We start from the raw sequence: 14572 nt of genomic DNA, 5'->3' as shown, positions 1-14572 counted from the left end.
ACATTGGGGGGAGTTGGAGGGGGAAATCTTGGAAAAACACTTGGAGTGTAGGAATCGGGATGAAGCTTTGTGGATAGAATAAACATATGTCCTTGATACGTGATTGACGGAACCGTACTGGATTCGCTCTCTTCGGGGGAGTTGGGCTGAGGGGTTCAGTGATTTGGCGAGTTTGGTGCTTCTGGACGTGCTAGGACGATTAAAATTGGTAGGCGTGTCAGGGAGCTGAACAATTTGACTTGATAAAGTCGTTTTCCCAGATTCGACCCTCTGGGAGCTAAAGGGAGAGGAAAATTTAGAAAAAATTAGGTATTTATAACTTACGAGTGAGTGATCGGATCTCAATGAATTTTGATATTTAGAAGGACATCGTGACTCAGAGCTCTTATTTTAAATCCTGACCGGCATTAAGCCTCTTACTTTCCTTTTTAAATCAATCTATTGATTCATAGAATTTTGTTAGAGCTCATACCATATGATCTCTTGGCTCTTAGCTCTTCTCGTCTCGTCACAAGTGCCGTATGAGCTCTTAGCTCTTGTTTATTTGATATATCGATTCTTAATATATGTCTCGATTGCCTTTATATGTTTTTCCATTTTCATTAGATATATCGATTATTAATATATCTATCCATTCCCTATATATGTTTTTCCTAATTTTTAGCAGATATATCGATTCCTAATATATATATCGATTGCCTATATTTGTTTTTCCAAATTTTTATCACTCAATCGATTCAAGCAATCAGATTTTATTTTCTATTACTCTAACTCAATTAGTCTCATAAACATTAATTTCTGAACATATCCTTGTACCAAACTCTCAAAATCATCAAAAATTCATTCATATTGGCTATATATGCCTCCAAAATTGAAATAAATTAAAAAAACTAAATAATAACTAAAATAATAAAAACTAAAAACTAAAAAAACTATTTAAAAACGACACATCAACACAATCACAACTGGTTTCCGCCGGTTGCTTTCTTCCTTCCAAAAAAAGTTTTTTTTTTAACGTTTAAAGTTTTTATGTTTTTCCAGTTCTTCCTTCAAAGTTTTTTTCTAGTTTTTTTTTTTTAAGAAAAAAGACATGTTTATGTCCACTTTACCCTTCAATGGTATCGCAATGTAAACTAGCTGTCACATTTTACAATCTGGCCTACAGCGTCTTTCCTTATTTTTGAGACCTTTTATGGTAGTTTTTTTTCTTATTTGTGTTGTTTTTTCTTTATTGAGCCAGAATAAAAAAATTCAAGGAACTTTACTAGAAATTAAACTCTACCCTTGCCTTAAAAGTTTTGACTAGCTTGTAGCTGTGATGCATAAAAATAAGCCTGTCTGTACGGTGTTGAACGCTTAGCAGTAACCATCAACACTCCTGAAAACTTTTTCTGCGGGTGCCCTTGTTGCCAGAAACTACAGAAGTTTTCTTGGCAGCACGTAATCCATAGCAGCTAAGTCGAATATCTTCCAGAAAATAATGGTTGGATTGATTGCATCAACTAGGATAAGAGGATAAGATCAACTAGGATAAGAGCAGATTAAGATATTAATCTGCTTAACACCGAATCATATAATCATTCTCAGCCCGTTCTGATCATCACTGACAAGGTATATCATTTTATCAAGGAGCTTCCTTTTCTTTTATGCGTGACCTAGAGTTGTTTCTCTTTTGAGAAGCCTCACTAGCCATATTCGCACGACTGTTTGGGTAGCAAGTCCACCAACAGCACCGGGGATTCCAGCCCCCTCTTCAGGCACCTTCATCCCTGTACGAAAGAATTCCTGCAACATTAGCTTGTTCGCCATAATTTGAAGTGGAAGGCCCTGGAGTGTTGATTGGACAAGTTTGGTCCACAGGCTATAGGATAAAGCCCTGTATATCAGTCTCCAACACTAGTTGGAGACTAGTGTTGGACTAGTCTCCAACACTAGTACTTTTTGTCGGTGAACTATCAAGAAGGTTGAGATACTCGTCAGTTTCATATATCTCGAATACTTAAAGTAGAATAGTGCACCATGAGTCTTCACCACGAGTGAAGTCTTCACGTGAGTCTTCACAGATTCACAATCTGTCACCATGAGATCTTCAGCCCTTGGGAAGCGAAAGCCCAGCCTATTTTTCATATTGTCTTTCACAAGCAAATTACAGCTATCATAGTCCGGTTATTCCCCAGGGTGAGTTTTAGGAGGGCCTGACAGAGCAGAGCAACATTTAGAGTGGGTAAGACTTCTCCCTCAATAGCATCAACCACAATAGAAAAATTTTATGATAGAGAACAAAGGTCATCTGGAAGAACGTCAGGTTTCCCAATCTTAAACAAAACACTTGTCAAGGGACAGTCTGAAGAAATAGCCTAGTCTGCTATACCGGCCTACAACTATGGCCATATACTAGCTGCTTTCCAGAAGAATTATTTAATAAATCATGATAATTATATAATATTTATTAATAATAATTTAGGAATTATAATAATTTAATAATAATAAACAATAATGATAATTTAGGAATTATAATAATTAAAAAATAATAATAATAATAAATAATAATAATAATTTAATATTTTATAAATTATTTATTAAATATTCCGGTTATTCACCGGAATAGCTATCATCGTCCGGTTATTCCCCAGGGTGAATTTTAGGAGGGCCTGACAGAGCAGAGCAACATTTAGAGTGAGTAAGAATTCTCCCTCAATAGCAATAGAAAAATTTTATGGAACGTCAGGTTTCTCAATCTTAAACAAAACACTTGTCAAAGGACAGTCTGAAGAAATAGCCTAGTCTGCTATACCAGCCTACAACTATGGCCATATACTAGCTGCTTTCCAGAAGAATTATTTAATAAATCATGATAATTATATAATATTTATTAATAATAATTTAGTAATTATAATAATTTAATTATAATAATTATAAGCAATAATAATAATTTAATATTTAATAAATAATAAATAAGAATTATTTAATAGATCAGCAAACTATTCAGTATTGGCTTCTAAAAATGCTGAATTATATAGAAAATTTGAGGAAGTCATCCGGGAAGGCAGAAGATGACTTGGCAGAGGTGCAGAGGGACTGTTGCTCAGTCAAACAGCTGCTGTACTCCACTGTATGGACAAAAAAAATAAAGAAACAAACTCTTCATTTTACTATTTAAGGCTCTATCGAAATATAATAAATAAAATTGATTTTCACTGTTTTCTGACTTCAGAGAGTTGCCAGTCCCTTGTTTCTTGTTTTTAGGAAGACTGATGTTAAATGTGCACTACTACTACTACTAACAACTCACCGTAGCATCAAGTCACCTGAGGCCAACACAGCTACGCATGCTCCTCATCCAACCCAATCTATTCAAAGTCTCCCTCTTTGCAACCTCCCAGTCAAATCCTGACAAACAATTTATTTTTTACAATATGTTTTATTGCCAATTTGGGCTGTAAAGTTGCACAAATTCTGTCCAATAGAAACAGAGTAGGTCTATAAACAAATAACTTATTACTATTTATCCTGGTTCTATTGAAAGGGCCTCTGCAATTTTCACTACTAGGGTAGATAATCTGAACGTTTACCAAACAGGTCAGCCTGGTTTCAAGGTTTATTGGCCACCATGTGAATCCTGTGAATAAAATTTTGAAAAATAGCTACTTTTAGACGTTTTTGAGTGTTCAGCGTGTCAAATGGTGACGATTGTAGTGAAGAGCATATAAACAAGTGAAAAATAGTCGAAAGTGAAAAAGACATGAAAGTGAAAGAAAGTCGAAAATCTGTACCAGTTGAATAAATTCAAAAATATTTTCAGAGAAATCAGATTTTTGTGCGCACCATTAATTACTGGATTTTGCCTTATATTTGTCTCATCAAATAATCTCAAATAGAGATTCGGCGTCAAAAGCACTACTTGCACGCTCTCATGGTAGGCAGTATAAAATTCTGTCTGTTCCAAGTTTTAATGTTGCTCCTTACTTTCAGTTGAGAAAAAACTTGTTTTTCTAATTAATTTCTGAATGCTTTTAAATTAATTTGACTTTGGCTCACCGTACATGAACAATTGTACATGAACAATTAAAACGAAATTTGCATTTTAATTTTACTTTTTTTCATGGTAGGTAGTAGCCAGTTACTACCGACCATGAGAGTGGCGCTCTAGCGTTCCTATGTGTTTACGGCAGTGGATCATTATAATCTTTTCGGCCGCTCGCTGTTGATTTTCATCGCGGCTTCAGGAACTAATTGCAACAGACCAACATAATAATAAAACCACCAAATAATAATAAACCAGTTATAATAATATAATATAATTATTATTATAATTTTTTATTATTATAAATTTTATTTTATATAATATAATTATTATTATAATATAATAATAAAACCACCAAATAATAAAAGACCAATATAACCACCAAAAATAATCCGCCGATATGATGTGATATCCTTTATCTTACTTAGAGGCTTGCTGGAAGTATAGCAGGCCTATATTATCAGTTAACCTACCCTAAATCTGGTACTTAATATTTACTATGTAAAGTCTTTTTTATTACGTTTTTGAAATATATTGTTATTTATAACAATATATAACAACAATATTTATAACAATATATAAACCTGTTAACTATATGTTATTTATGCATTTTATATTTATAAATTAGTTTACTATGGGGATTATATATTAGTATATTTATTCTATAAAATGTTTACTATTATGTTTGTTTTAAAGTATTTGTGAATTATATATTATAGCTATAGAATAACGTTAATTAATACACTAAATTTGTTAAAAAATCAAATGAAACTGAAATCTAGTTTAATTTTAATTTCTACTTTTATAATGAAAGAAAATTTGGTGTCAAACCTCTATAAAACAACCAAATCCTTTTTTTCATCTAAAATTATAGCCAACGATGTCCCTATACAGTTGACAAAATTAATTATTTAAAATATTCAGTTAGTAATTAATTCGACCAATGTTAAAGGCGAACATTAACATTTTATTCTCAATGAGCGGTATACCGTAAAAGTGAAAGCTTACTAGATAGGCATAATGACATCTGCTCTCACTATGCTGATCACCTAGGGCATTGTATGTTATAGATGTATACGATTTTTAATCCTCTGGTCTTGCCTAGGGACTTTCGCAGGGGGAGGGGGCTTGGGGCTCACCTACCCCCGAAATACTTTTATTCAAACTGTTGAATAAAAGTATCCCTCCCCCAGTTAAAGATTTATTGCATGCGTGCCTGGTCTAGCCACTGAGAATGCCTGTGTCCCTTGTTTTTGTTTCTGTTTCTGTGTCCCTCCCTGTGGTGTATCCTAAGTTTCTTTTACGTAATCACTTTATGCTTTCATGTTTTTTAAATTTTTCTTTTAAACAACTTATTCATTTTCTTTCAAGAGCCTTTTTTTAGGGGGAAGAGGTAAAATAACATTCACACAGAGTTTACTACGAAAAGACGCAACGCAGCGGCTTGTGCAACCGCGGACTACCAGGCCAAATAAATCAGTGCCTTATTCTGAGTTCGAGTAGGGGTTTTTGTAGATTTCTTTATTTATTATTCTTTTGAATTCATTCTATTTGTCAAAAATAGTATTAAATTAGTTAGAGTGTGTGGCAGTCCCCGTTTGGAGGTCGTATCTTCTTTTTGCTCTCAAATATTTTACTTTTGTCCTCTTCAGACTGTGCATCCGTCTCGTCAAACCAATAAACATCATGAGCACATGTGATAACAAGTGCTCATGATGTTTTGAGGTCTTCTTCATATCTTCTTTTTGCTCTCAAATGCTTTACTTTCGTCCTCTTCAGTCTGTGCATCCGTCTCGTCAAACCAACAAACATCATGAGCACTTGTGAAAAACAAGTGCTCATTATGTTTTGAGGTCTTCTTCTTCGTAACTTCTTTTTGCTCTCAAATGCTTTACTTTTGTCCTCTTTAGACTGTGCATCCGTCTCGTCAAACCAACAAACATCACGAGCACTTGTGAAAATAAGTGTTCATGATGTTTTGAGGTCTTCTTCTTTGTATCTTATTTCTGCTCTCAAATGCTTTACTTTTGTCCTCTTCAGACTGTGCATCCGTCTCGTCAAACCAACTAACACCATGAGCACTTTTGAAAATAAGTGTTCATCATGTTTTGAGGTCTTCTTCTTTGTATCTTCTTTTTGCTCTCAAATGATTTACTTTTGTCCTCTTCAGACTGTGCATCCATCTCGTCAAACCAGCAAACATCATGAGCACTTGTGAAAAACAAGTGCTCATTATGTTTTGAGGTCTTCTTCTTCGTAACTTCTTTTTGCTCTCAAATGATTTACTTTTGTCCTCTTCAGACTGTGCATCCGTCTCGTCAAAATAGCAAACATGAGCACTTGTGAAAACAAGTGTTGATGATGTTTTGAGGTCTTCTTCTTCTGCGTATCTTCTTTTTGCTCCCAAATGATTTACTTTTGTCCTCTTCAGACTGTGCATCCGTCTCATCAAACCAACAAACATCATGGGTGCTTATGAAAACAAGCAACATATAAGTTTAGTCACTAGCACCAGAATTAGTCACTAGCAGAGACTAAGTAAGGTGTGATCTGTCTCCCATGTATTTTCGTTTCTTCCAGGGAGAAATTAATTTAGAAAAATATGTTTTTTCCACTGAAATAAGGAACTATATTAAAACTTAAGACGAACAAAAATTATTACGTATATGATGTGGTTTGCCCCCTCGTTAATACCAAGCTCTTTACGCTAAAGTTTGAATTTTGTTCCAACTCTTTAAGAATGATTACACCTGAAACACAAAGGCTGTTTATTAAAATAAATAGGTCTTTGAAAGGTACTAAAAAACTTTATCGTAAAGAGCGAGGCATTGACGAGGAGGCGAATCCCCTCGTATACGTAATAATTTCTGTTTTTTAAGTTTTAATGTTGCTCCTTTCTTTCAGTATAAAAACCTTGTTTTTTTTAATTTAATTTTTGATCGTTCTTAAATAATACTGGGAAATTCGGTGCCACCTTCATGGAAAATTCTCTTCCTCCATGACAAATTCCTCCCTGGAAAGATTCTCCCGCGTAACCTAGGGGACCTAGTTGCCATTCAATGTTTGGTCACTTATAATGCACTTAAACTCTTAATTTCTGTTCGAATGAACCCTCTCGCAACATTCTAGGACCACTGGCTCGATGAGATTACCCCTGGAAAAAACAACAACAAATAATCACGCATCTGCGATCTTTCTTCTGGCAAAAGATAGAAAATTCCACATTTTTGCAGATAGGAGCATGAAACATCAACTGTAAGGTTCTCTGATACGCTGAATCTGATGGCGTGATTTTCATTAAAATTTTGTTACTCAGGGGGTGTTTCCCCCTTTTTTCGAAAATAAGACAAATTTTCTCAGGCTCATAACTTTTGATGAGTACAACTAAACTTGATGAAACTTATATATTTAAAATCAGCATAAAAATCCAATTCTTTTGTTGTATCTATCGGTATCAACAATCCGTTTTAGAGTTTCGGTTACTGTTGAGCCAGGTAGCTCGTTACTTACAGTTCCTTACCACGAACTGTTAGACTCGCCGCTATAAAACGGACGATCTTCCACTTTAGGTCGCTGTTTTTGGTGACTAAGTGGATTGAAAGGCGCCCAATCACCCCTTTTCTTTGTTTCACTCTACATGGGATTATATTTTTTATTAGTTTAGCCATTTTAAAATAAAAGTGGAAAATTTTTGAATATTTGCCCTAGAAGGTGACGTGATGAGCGCAGCCCCAAAGAAAAAACTACTTAATTTTGCAAATTATATCCTTGAAATACATGCAGCAAATATTATGCATAATATCATACTATAATATGAAATAAATTGGAATAAACTTATGGAATAATATAGAATAATAATAATATGGAATAAGCTTATGGAATAAATTCCATAAGGAAACAAAACTGCGAAAAAAAGAAAGAAAAATGTCACCTGATAAGAAAATTACTTTTTCAGCGCCCTTAAAACCCCCGATACCATAAGAACTGAACCAGAGGCTATTCAGGGAAGAACGTTGAAGTCTTCTAACGTTAATTGTTATTGGCTTGGTCACTTTTTATTATCCCGATGCCCTCTAGAATATTTTGATGGAAATTTCGAGAAAGTGCAAGACTTACCCTGTATTCAAGTTTATAAGCTGGGGGTTAATTTGCTATAAGGCAGGGGTCAACTACCTTCCCTCCATACCTCAGTTTGCCCCCCTCCAGCTGAAATTTAGCTTATTCCAAAATTTTGTCAAAACTAAGATAAGCATGCATAATTCAAGCATCCAGAAAAAGGGGTCATTTTTCGTTAGTATATCTTAGTCTTTATGGCACTATATGGCACATTTTCATTTGACTTGGGAAAATTGGCTCCAAATTTGCCCCCTCCCCCCGTATTTCAACGAACTACGCCACTGCTTAAAAAGACGTTTTTTTTTGGTTTGTTAAAACTCTCCTCATCCCTCCCAAAGGTATTTGATTCCCTATTGAGAGTTTTGTCATCTTAGACTCATTAGTTAGGCTTGTGTTTTGAACTAAATCCAGTAAGGATAACGCTCAGTCTTCAGTCAAATCCAGAATGTTCCAGTATATTCATGAAATGAGTTCTCACACTTTAGTCAATTTTTATGCATTTGCTTAAGGGTTCATAAAAAAAATAAAAAAAAAAAAAAAATCAAATTCAAACCGAGTTGGTATCCAAGAATTGTTAGCTTTTAGCTTATGTGTCTTCCTTCCGAGGCGTGACATTTTATGTTTTTCCATAATTTTGAAAAATTTTCCTTATAATACCCTATTTTTGGTATCTTATTGAAATTTTGCCCCCCCCCCCCCCCAGTTTTTCTCTTCTTGAAACAACATCTTTCTTACAATCATGTTGTGACTTGTCTTTTTTTCAATTTTCCAAGCGCCCGACCCACCTTCTGATGTACAAGTCAAAGTGCGAGGAGGAAAAATGGCTACCATTAATTGGAATCAACCGTTTCAAGGAGGTTATTCTGGGTACAAAATCAAAGTGAGTTGCAGTTTTGTTTTTAATATTTGTATTTTAAACAAGTTTTACATTTGAGTTTATTTAAATAATTTTTTTGAATTTGTATCTATGTTTTGCTATTTTTATTCGAAAATTTTTCGAAGAAAGCTATTCACTGCTTACTAGTAAATATAAGGACTTAAAGCATGATATAAGCCTTTGATAGGCAAGGCATGGAGACATGAAGTTGTTTTGGGGGATGGGGTGACATAAGTTCGAAGAAGGGGTGGGATAAAAGTCAAATAGTACCTCAATTGCATTACAAAATTGTAGGAAATATTCGGAAAAATCATAGGAACCTCTTGGTTTTCGGAAATACGAGCCAAAAGGTATCTCTGTGGACGTGCACGTGGTAGTCTACGTGTGTATATTCTCTGTACTTTGGCTAGGCTACTCGAATATAGGCTACAATAACAGAAAAAATAAAACCAGATTATTTGTTACATTTATTGTAGCTAATATTTTTTCACTCAGGTTCTTAGTTATTGTTGATAGGCTATGTTTTCTTCAATGATGAACCGATAATAATTTTCCCACATCCATAAGTAAAGTTGTAAATTTATGCGTGTGCTTCTAAGCAATAAACAGAATAAAAGGTAATTATGTATGCGAAGGAAATTAGAATCTGTGAGCCTCCAAATCTTCTAAACTAAAATTGCCTATTGACACAATGCATCTAGGAGAGACTGGTCTGAGATTCCCCAGTAACAGTTCAGTTGGTAGTCTTTGGTCAGTTGGTAGGTGCTACCCGTGAGAACGACTGGAGGGTCTTTCTTGCAGAGCTATTGAGCACCAGGCCAAGACCTCTTCTCTGGCTGCCACCACTCCAGAGCAGAGTGTCTCCTTCGCCAATGTCCTCTTTTTCCGTTTCCGGAAAGATATGTTTCGGTGAATCCAGGTATCGTAGCTGTATATTATTTAGTTCCTTGGGTAAAAGAATGTCAGAACGGATTGTTATGTGCCAGGACGTTCCAGGTGGTCACACTGATGCCACCTTGATTGACAAAGTTCAGAGGGGATTGTCCTTGGAATATCCGGGGTCTAATGGAGATTTGAGGTGGCACATTCGCGGCCATGTTTCTGGTTCCAGTCGTTGCAACAAGGTTTCGGGAGAAAGGCTGTCAACTTAACTCGTCCTTGGGTGCATTTGGTTTTTGGATGGCTAGCCGGATATTCAGAAGCACTTGGCTCTTTACTTCAGTAAGACAAAATTAGTTGTTTTTTCTTAATTACAAGGGTGATGACATTTACTAATAATTTATCGACGACAGAAACTTTTAAGATAGGAAATAATAAAACATCCTTAGAAAAGTTGTCTGAATGTAATAGGAGTAAAAATACAACTAGTTGTCGAAGCAAAACTTTCTTGAAACTTTGGTGGCATATTGACCTGCAAAGTTCCAATGCTTGCACAAGTCATGCCTATACGTGGGAACTCACTTCATATTCCTATTTGTATTGACTACCCTTCGTGTGAGGTAAGATTTTCAGGGGGGAACGGTAGAAGGTGACACAAGATTGTAGGAAAACTGGCACGTGATTAGGTTTAGGGTGGGGGGCTACCTTCCTTTGTAAATGCTTGACTGAAGGCAGTTCCAAATTCATATTCTAAGGATCTACTAACATCAGGTTTTACTTCGGAGTTCGTATTTTTCTTCTTTAAAGTTAATGTTCCTTGTGCTCGTTTTGGTATTTCATTTTTTCTGCAGTCCTATGTTTTTAATTTTTAATATGGCTATAAATATCATATCGATATCGCTATCAATATCAATATCGCTTTCAATATTGGAATTTCGCAATCACTCAATAGCTGAGATTCAGCTTTATCCCTTCCGAATCAAAGTTTCAAAATTTTCTTGGCATTTTGTTTAGTGAAAAAATGTTGAAAATGAGTCCAAAACATGCGCAGATATTTCTAAAATATTTCCAGATCAATCCCGTATCCAGGGGGGTGTGGGGTTTGACCCCCCGAATGTTTTTCTGACTCGTGGAAACGTAAGAAAAATTAATATAAAGTAATTTTTGATGCGTTTTTTAAGTTTTTTATTAGCCTCCCCCCAAAAAATCTTTTGTAAACCTCCCTCCCCCCAAAAAAATCCTGGATACGTCTCTGTTCCAGGTATTTCCTTATTTATAAGGAAGCTAGATCATTTTTATCGAAAACGTCTATCTAATATCACAATTTGGCTGATGATGAAAGATAGGTCTGAAGCTTGAATCCAATGATAAAAGTATCTTGTCATTTTAATGCACATTACAACCACAGGATTGTTGTAAAATCAACTCATTTTAAACCATAATTGCATGTTTGCTTTATCTTTTATGACACTGAGGCTTATGATGAGTACCTTACGCTTCCTCTTAGGTTGTGTTTTATAAAATTCAGTTTTAGTCCTTGAAAGTTGTGATATTTTTCTAATACGAAATGTGATTCAAGTTCGTTCCAGGTCTTTTCCACTTGATTCTTCAGTTAGTAGTGGGAAATGGACATTTTTTGCAAAGTTATCACTTGGTTTCCGACGTGTGGTATGAATGCACAAAGGCCATTTCACAGTCCAAGTGATTCCTTGTGCTAATTGAATGCATCAGTAGAAAAAGAATAACATTCCGTGAAACCGAATCTTTGAAAAAAAATAGAAGGATTAAGCTAGGCCAAAAAAGTTAATCTTTTTGCTATTAAATAAAAAAACAACTAGTTTTTTAACTGAAAGTAAGGAGCGACATTAAAACTTAAAACGAACAGAAATTACTCCGTATATGAAATGGGTTGTCCCCTCCTCAACGCCTCGCTCTTTACGTTAAAGTTTTTAATTGTTTTAAAAAGTAGAATTGTGGCAAAAAGTCAAACTTTAACGTAAAGAGCGAGGGATTACGGAGGGGACAACCCATTTCATACATGGAGTAATTTCTGTTCGTTTTAATGTGGCTCCTTACTTACAGTTAAAAAAACTAGTTTTTTTTATTTAATTTCTGAACGTTTTTTAATTAATGCATGTTTGATTTTGGCTCTCCGCACTTAAATTATTAAAATGAAATTGCACATTAATTCTTTTTTCGGCTAAATGGCTTTCTCTTAGTTTTGATCAGGCGATTTTGAGAAATAAGGGGTGGGGAAGGAGGCCTAGTTGCCCTCCAATTTTTCGGTTACTTAAAAAGGCAACTAGAACTTTTGATTTTTAACGAACGTTTTTATTAGTAAAAAATACACGTAACTTGAGAATTAACTTACGTAGCAAACTTTTATATTCTTATATTTATATCATGTATATGAGGGGGTTTGTCCCCTCGTTAATATCTCGCTCTTTACACTAAATCTTAAGTTTTGTCTCAATTCTTTAAGAATGAACCCTGACTAAGAAAGACCGTGGAATAAATAGTTGAAATTACTAAAAACACTTTAGAATAAAGAGCGAGGTTTTTATCTCCTCCTAAATACCTCACTCTTTATCCTAGCTAAAGTATTTTTATAACCCCTCGTATGCGTAATAATCTCTGTTTGTTTTAAGTTTTAATGCTACTCCTTACTTTCAATTGAAAAAAAAACTTTTTCATGTTTATTTTTTCATTGTTTTTTTATAGTAATGCTAGAAAATCCTGCGCCCTTTTCGTTGAATTTCTATTTCCCCATGACACATTCCTCCAAGGAAAGATCCTCCCACGAAGCCCTCTCCCATCAACCCCACCTCCGAACCAAAAAAATCCTCCTGAAAACGTCTGTACACCATTACTGTATGTAAACACTGGACAAAGTTTTTAGCTTGCAGCCCCTCCCCCAGGGACTGTAGGGGAGTAAGTCATCCAAAAAGACATAGTTATTATGGTTTTTGACAATGCGGAACAAAATGCCTATCTCAAAATTTTGACCCGTTGACTTTGGGAAAAAAATGAGCGTGACCAATTTTTTTGGTCACTTAAAATGGGTATTAGAACTTTTCATTACCGTTAGAATGAGCCCTCTTGTGACATTCTAGGACCACTTGGTCGATATGATGACTCCTGGGGAAAGAAAAAAAAAAACAAAAAAAAACAAAAATAAACACGCACCCGTGATCTGTCTTCTGGCAAAAAATACGAAATTCCACATTTTTGTAGATAGGAGCTTGAAATTTTTGCTTTATGGTTCTCTGATGCGCTGAATGCGATGGTGTGATTTTCGTTAAGATTCTATGACTTTTAGAGGGTTTTTCTCCCTATTTGCCAAAATAAGGCAAATTTTCTCAGGCTCGTAACTTTTGATGACAAAGACTAAATTTGATGAATTAAAATCAGCATGAAAATTTGATTCTTTTGATGTATCTTTTAGTGTCAAAATTCCGTTGCAAAAGTATTTTTTCGGAGGAGGGAACAAAAAACTTCTTCATTCAATTCTTCCGTTTATCTTATATATGGTCATGGGGTATCAGTTTAGGAGAATGTATGTGGTGGGGAAAAAATGTATTTTTCAATGTCTTGGACAGGAATTTTTTTCATTTCAATGAAAATTCTAAAAAAAATGTAATTCTAAAAAAGTAGCCCCAGGAGCAGTTGGGAGGTCACGTCATTACCAGAGGCATAAATATTTGACCTTTAGACTATTTTAAACAAAATGGCTATCTGAAAATTTTTATCAGATGTCTTAGCAGAGAGGACAGCTAAAAAAGGCATGGAATGGGGGCTAGCTGCTCTCCAATCAATTTGAGTCTTAAAAAAGCAATAGAACTTTCAGTTTCTAATCGAATGATTGTCCTCCAAAGTTCCTACAATCACCTCTTTTTATATGAAATGATCCTGTGATAAAAACATAATTAATTAGTATCCAATTTAATATCATATTCTAGATTCTAGAATATTCTAGATTCTAGATTCTAGATTCTAGAATATTCTAGATTCTAGATTCTAGATTCTAGAATAGCGGGCATTTGCGTCATCGTCGGAACTGGATGATGCGTTTGCTACGGTTCATTCGTTGTCTGTTTATTGTTGGGTTTGTTGGGTTTTTTGTTTGTTTTTTTTTTTTTTTTTTTTTTTGGTTTTTGTTTTTTTTTGGTTTTTTTGTTTGGTTCTTTGGTTTTGGGTTTTTTTGTTTGGGTTTTGTTGGGTTTTTACAGTGTTTCTTTTGCTACTGTTCTTTGTTCTTTCTTAATATCAAAATTTTTTGTATCTTAGTTTTCTCTTTTTTTTTATATATTATTAAAAAAATGTTTTCCACAAAACAAGTTTGTCCAAGAAAAATAAAAAAACTCCACTAAGCCTAAAATGAGCAGAAATAAAGTCAAATTACCTTCCTGGCGTATAACTACCACAAATCACCGTCAATAAATAAATGAAACTCAAAATGAACAGAAACTACAATAAATAACCAAGTTAAACTCAAAACAAGCACAAATTAACATGAGTAGGGCTGACAACCCCCATGTCTTCTCAAGATTATAACATAATTTGCACTCTACTGAAAAAAAAAAAAAAACTAGTGTGGATTGCCAGTTTAATATACATATACTGATATTTATTCCTTAAGTTTTAACAATTTTTTATTAAAGTAAAAAAGTGGAAAA

General features: G+C 34.5%; 1 protein-coding gene across 1 annotated transcript in view; it reads left to right on the top strand.

The window, feature by feature from the left end:
• The window catches only part of LOC136040878 (tyrosine-protein phosphatase 10D-like), a gene marked incomplete in the record, with an annotated part of 219901 nt that overhangs the window by 34566 nt on the left and 170763 nt on the right, over positions 1–14572 (top strand). The window contains 1 exon segment of the mRNA XM_065725278.1: positions 8914–9020. Within this exon segment, the coding sequence (XP_065581350.1) occupies positions 8914–9020 (107 nt within the window).

This window comes from Artemia franciscana, chromosome 21 (genome assembly GCF_032884065.1).
Source record: "Artemia franciscana chromosome 21, ASM3288406v1, whole genome shotgun sequence".
NCBI classification, from domain to species: Eukaryota; Metazoa; Arthropoda; class Branchiopoda; order Anostraca; family Artemiidae; genus Artemia; species Artemia franciscana.
The sequence above is the reverse complement of the archived record's forward strand: the minus strand, read 5'-3'. Positions and strand labels throughout refer to the sequence as shown.